General features: G+C 40.1%; 1 protein-coding gene across 1 annotated transcript in view; it reads left to right on the forward strand.

The window, feature by feature from the left end:
• The first annotated feature begins 972 nt into the window (after nucleotides 1–972).
• The window catches only part of grapa (GRB2 related adaptor protein a), a 37,510-nt gene continuing 32,221 nt past the window's right edge, over nucleotides 973–6,261 (forward strand). The window contains exon 1 of the mRNA XM_069149720.1: nucleotides 973–1,375. Within this exon, the coding sequence (XP_069005821.1) occupies nucleotides 1,298–1,375 (78 nt within the window). The 5' untranslated portion in view covers nucleotides 973–1,297. The remainder of the gene's footprint in view (nucleotides 1,376–6,261) is intronic.

The raw sequence follows: 6,261 nt of genomic DNA on the forward strand, positions 1-6,261 counted from the left end.
GAGCGAAAGTTTCTCTTTGATAATGGCCATCGGTATTGTATTTTCGAGGTCCGACCAGAGATAAGTTGCAACCAAAAAGCAGGCGTGTGGTCTGAGTTTACCCTCGTACAGCGCGGGACACACATGCACACACAGGCAGTGTGTTCCAGGCCTAAGTTGAGGCAGGTGATGGTGTCTGCACACTGTTAGCCAAAAATGCCTACTCAGGCCATTAATGGAAAACACAGACTATTCGACGTAAAATCTCTGAGCTGGTTTTATCTTCCATTGAATAATATTTTTTTTTTTTTTTTTTTTATCTTGAAAAGTTTAACTCAGCTGCTTGGTTATCTTTTTTGGGAGATCAACATCGTGGGAGAACTTGTCACGTATTGTGGGAGAACTTGTAGCGTATTGTGGTTGCAACAGACACCCTTTTAGTATAACCCTGAATCCTTGCAAATCTCAAATGCAATACAAACTACTTAAAACTTGTATTGTAACATATATGTCGAGGCAGGAGGATGCAAAGGGAACACTGCAGTTTAGGAAATCTGTCTGCAACAAGTGCCAGTCAAAACTGAAATTGATATCTGTCAACTGGCTGTGTGCGATTTAACTTTTGTTTAACCAATGCCAATATATAATTTTCATATTTGCATTTTTCCTGATTCAATTCTTTACTTCTAACTTTATTCTGAATCCACTTAAAATGTCAAACTTAAAAGGTGAAAGACAAGGAAACAGCAAACACGAGCTCACTTTTTACTTTGGAGGTGGGAAACTACAGCTGGTTCGCAGGATGACAGCGGTGTCATGACAAACCACACACAAAGCTGATTGAAGCGAGCGCACACACACAATCCACAGCAGTCACACCATGTATAAGACAAATATATACACAGGAAGGGCCTCCCACTCTCTTACCTCGACTTGCGCGCTGCTCTCTCTCTCTCTCTCTGAATGTTACTCATGGCAGTGTGTTGCTGAGCAGCAGCCAGTCGTGTTTTTCCCTCACCGAGCTCACTCTCTCTCTCATCCTCTGCTCCGACTCTCATACGCTCTGTTGCTCAGTGGACAGACGAGACCTCCCCTCTCCTCTTCTACTCTTCCTCTCTGTTATTTCACTGTGTCCTCTGCTTTTTGGCATTTTCTTGTTTACATTTCTCCCTCTTCTCCCCTCCCCCCCCCCCCTGTGCCAGGGGCATTAGTGGGGGTCCCGGCGTGTGTGTGTGTGTGTGTGTGTGTGTGTGTGTGTGTGTGTGTGTGTGTGTGTGAGTGTGTGTGTGTGTGTGAGTGTGTGCTGGGGGATTTCGGTATGGAAGCAGTGGCATTATATACATTTCGTGCCACAGAAGGCGATGAACTCAGTTTCAACAAGGGGGACTTACTCAAGGTAAGAGAGAATATTTTACTTTATCTATCTATCTATCTATCTATCTATCTATCTATCTATCTATCTATCTATCTATCTATCTATCTATCTATCTATCTATCTATCTATCTATCTATCTATCTATCTATCTATCTATCTATCTATCTATCTATCTATCTATCTATCTATCTATCTATCTATCTGTCTGTCTCTGTCTGTCTGTCTGTCTGTCTGTCTGTATGTCTCACAACAGAGTTGTGGAGTAGCTGATCAACCACCTCTCCTTTTCCTCTCCACCTCCGCTGTGATAATTACAACAATTATAACTTTAGCGTCGACAGCTCTTGACGTTCTGTATCCAGGTGCTGCTGTTGCTGACTAAGGACAGATTTGTGTTAAAAAAAACAAAAACATACCAGCAAATAGTTGGCATGAGCTTCTGAGTATTACAAGCAGTGGAATTATTTCCTTTGGGAAAGGACATTTTACTGAGAATAATACAAGAATATGAATTTAAACCGTTGTAAATTAGGCTATATTTGTTATCTTTGCATCTTACTGTAAGCATTAAACCACCTTAAAAGAATTCTCCAACATGTTCATCAATACATGTATTGATTTAAAAAAAAAAAAAAAAAGTATACCAAGAACTAGGTGAGAGGACTTATTCTCTTACGCATGTGTAGCTGGAGCCAGCAGCTGGTTAGTTTAGCTTAGCATAAAGACTAGAAACTGGGAGAAGCTGCTCGCCCCGCTATCATTGGCTCTGAAACGATGAATCATGTTATATAATCTGTACAAAAACTGACGTGTAAAGACAACAAGTTGGGTTTTGTCATGTGGCGTACTATTTCTTGGGCAGGACTAACTACTTCCTGGACTATCTGCTGGTTGCTTGGCAACTACTCATGGCCTAGAAATAGCCCAGTGCACAAACCTTCAAACTTTATACTTGAAACCAGCAGTTTCTTCCTGTTTCCAGTCTTTGTGCTGAGCTAAGCTACCTGTCTCCTGCCGATACGGTTTCACAGTATTTAGAGAGATGATGCTGGCATCAGTCTTCTTGTATGTCTACAAAAGTGAATAATCATATTTCCCAAAAATGACGCTTTAAAAATTGTCTAATTTTGCTATAACTGGTATAGGCAAGGCAAGTTTATCTCTATAGCACATTTCAACAACAAAGCAATTTAAAGTGCTTCACATAAAACCAATAAAAGCATCAAAACATAAGGCAAAAGAAAAGGACATTTAAAAACAATTAAGAACAGTGATTAAAACATTAAAAACAGTGATTAAAACATTAAGCAAGCTAAAAAAAATAATAATAATAGGATGAAAGTCACAGTGCAGTTTAAGACATCCCTAAATCTGGTTCAGTGAAAGTCAGCAAATAGAAAAGTCTTGAGTCTTGATTTAAAGGAGCTGAGAGTTGCAGCAGACTTGCAGCTTTCTGTGACTTTGTTCCAGATATGTGGAGCATAGAAACTGAACGCTGCTTCTCCATGTTTAGTTCTGACTCTGGGAACAGAAAGGAGACTCGTCCCAGACGACCTGAGGGGTCGGGAGGGTTCATAAGGAAGCAGCAGATCAGAAATGTATTTTGGCCCTAAACCATTCAGTGCTTTATTGATCAACAGCAGGATTTTGAAGTCGATTCTTTGCTCTTCTGCAAGTCATTTGTTTGGAGCTGAGTGTCTGTGTATGATGCAGCCAATGCGAGGTGGCATTTAGATTTGATGCAGTGTAAAGACCTCCGAACTGGAGGGATGTGGTCCAGTTTCTTGGTCTTAGTGAGGACTCGAGCTGCAGCTGTCTGACTGAATTTTTAGAGAGACCTGTAAACACACCGTTACAGTAGTTGAGTCAACTGAAGATAAATGGATGGACAAGTTTAGAAAACAGTATAACAGTATTTTGGTTTCTCATGATAATACGCTCCGTGCAGCGCTGAGACTGATCCTGCACAGCTGGAAGTTATCGTAGTAGAAAATCGTACCCCCAAGACATCGACAGTAAGCCTCAGAATTAAAGAGCGAGTGCTTCTCTCTCGACTTTACGCTGTGGCACCAGCTGTTTGACAGGCAGACGAGGACAATTCCACAATAGAAGTCACAGTGAGATCAGCTTGTTCACTGGATTTTGCCTCTGTGGACCAGCATGTCTGTGCTGCTGCAGGTCATGCTTTGTGTGGGGGGCAGCTCTCACTTTTTCTTGACATTTTCAACCTTTATTTCTTGCTTTCATTGGTGTATTGCTATCCACTTAGAATCCAGACTGTTCTCTGAGGGGGTTTCAAAGGCTGTCTGCCAAATGACAATTTTGAGTTAAGTGGAGGGAAAGACTTGATCAAATAACCCATGACATGCCTTTGATGATGTCTAACAGTATAATATTGCCAGAGGAGAGAAATGACCTTTTATTGTATGGAGTAGCATTGTATATTATTCATCCCTGACCGCTTCTCTTCCAACTAGACACATGAATAAAGATGGTTCTCATTTCGCTGTCTGCAAGTCAGTTGTTTGGAGCTGAGTGTCTGTGTATGATGCAGCCAATGCGAGGTGGCGTTTAGATTTGATGCTATGTCAGTGAGTCAGGAGTCGTTTATGAGAACTCCTGCTTTACAGTCACAGTGATGTATTTACAGCTACTAAAATGGGGCCACCTCTTGAAATGTAGCGACCGTACTTTCTGTCCTGCTGCTGTGATAAACAGTCGTGTTGTCTCTGCCAGCAGCTCTGGTTCAGACTTGGTTCAAATGGTAGCTCTAAATAATTCCTCACGTTTGTTCAATTCTGCTTGAAGCTCCAGATGGCCTAAGCTTTTCAACATCACAACAACTCATCATACAAAATCTCAATCATTTAAATAAAGAATACAAAACAGACACTTTCATGTCGCAGCTTACTGGTGCTTATTTTTGATCTTTTAGCTGTCTATTTTCACACCAGATTGTCGATGAGGATAAGAGCGGGCAGATCTGTCTCACTCGTTTGGTTACATTGTTTTTCACATGTCTTATTGTGCTGAAGCCATGTGGAACTGGATCAATTGGACTGAGTAGAGTGTTGACTCATAAAGAAATGATAAAAATAGCCTCGTGGATATTTTCTTTTTTTTGAAGGTAGCGGCTCTGACACTCGGTTAAAGGCTGGAAGATAATGTGAAAGATAAAGTTTAACACAAGGGAGACAAAAGTAGAGCGCAAAAGCAACTCTTCACTCACTGGCTGCAACTAAAATCATATGTATTGTTTGTAATTGTTAACCGTTCTTGTTTTTTCAAGAATACTTGCTTTTATTTTGTTTGCTTCCTGGTCCAACCAAAAACCAACATTTCATAAATGTGTTAACAAAGTCAAACACTTATGTTAGTTGTACAGTTTTACAGATGTATTACTGGCAGGACAACTTTGCCTAAATAATTACTTCAAGCCTGGTAACATCCTATACAATTTAATACGCAGAACTGGTATGGACCTTTTATGTTTAAGTAGAAAGGTAGTAGTTGACTGAGTTCACAAGTGCAATGCGTAAAAGTAAGTTGCGTCTTGTAATACCACTTTGTATGTTAAAAGGCAATAATGAGTCACTGAAGCGTCCAGTCTGCCTGCTGAGTTTTGGCTGTTTGGTCAAATCACGCATATTGTTGTCCTGCTATTAAATCGCAGTTAGTAATCGTTTTTGTCTCTTTAAACTGATGAGTTAGATTGGACCAAGTACTGGATGGACGAAAAAAAATCAGCGAGGTTTATAGTTTACATCATATATTGCTTATCTTAGCTTTCAGCAACATCACCGCTGAAAGACAACAGCCACAGCAAAACCATGAATTGATGCCACTTGAAATGTTTTTCAGCTCTGTTTCTGCTGTCTCAGCTGCACTACAGATCCATTTTGAATTGTCCAAACAGGGTCAGTACACCTGGTTTGTTTGCTGCATACAGTCGCCTCATTTTGGTAGATCGATATGTGATAAGCCAATTGAGCCACTCACATATAGCTCTACAGTAACTGCTCTGAACTGTATATCAACAAACAGCTGACTTATTTACCCGTTAGTAAAGTTATACTATTAGTCACACTCATAAGATTTTGCTGCATATCCAATGTGAGCTGTTTACCTACCAGCCTAGAAGAATTGTTGCGAGTGCAGCATAAAAGCCGTCTGCAGCAGTTTCTTGTTTTGCCAAAGAGTTTGATATTCATATTCATATTCACATTTCTGTTGTTTCATTCATCAAAACAACAAGAAAAGACACGTGTTCTTTTTCCGCTCATGTTGGACTGAGGGCAGACTGGACGCGACTCACTATCACCTGTTCTGGTATTACACAACAGTGCATTCGGGGCTGGCTTATTAGCATGCTAGTAGACATATGCAACTCAATATATGGATGTCAGAACTGCTATTCCTTTGCATTCTGTGGGAAAGTTTTAGTTGATTTTTGAAAGTTGACAGATACACATCATATATTGCCTATTGAATATGTAAACAAATAGTGTTCTCTCCAAAGAGGCTCCAGGGTAAAGTTAAACACAACAAACACGGGTTCTGTACTTTACCCAAAGATTTCAAACTCCTCTGATTGTTGTGTTGTACCCGCAGTAAAATGAAATGAAAAATCAAAATCAAAAAGGACATAGAGAAGGACCTGCTTTAGAAGTTGGAAAATGAGATGTGAAGAAGACGGTACGTTTTCGAATAGTTCGAACATTTCACATCTGTGACTCACAGTGATAAATTGAGGCTCTTGCTCAGTTGGTGGAATAAATAAAAAGAGCAAAATACTCAGCTGTGCTACTTATTCAGTCCAGCAAGAGTCAAAATGTTGGAATGAACTGTCTAAAATATTGTTTTAAAATGATTTCTTCTCGCTGACACTGAAACCACCACCTTATTGA

This window comes from Embiotoca jacksoni, unplaced genomic scaffold (assembly GCF_022577435.1).
Source record: "Embiotoca jacksoni isolate LCO1_2020_lvr unplaced genomic scaffold, fEmbJac1.0.p SCAF_15, whole genome shotgun sequence".
Classification (NCBI taxonomy): domain Eukaryota; kingdom Metazoa; phylum Chordata; class Actinopteri; family Embiotocidae; genus Embiotoca; species Embiotoca jacksoni.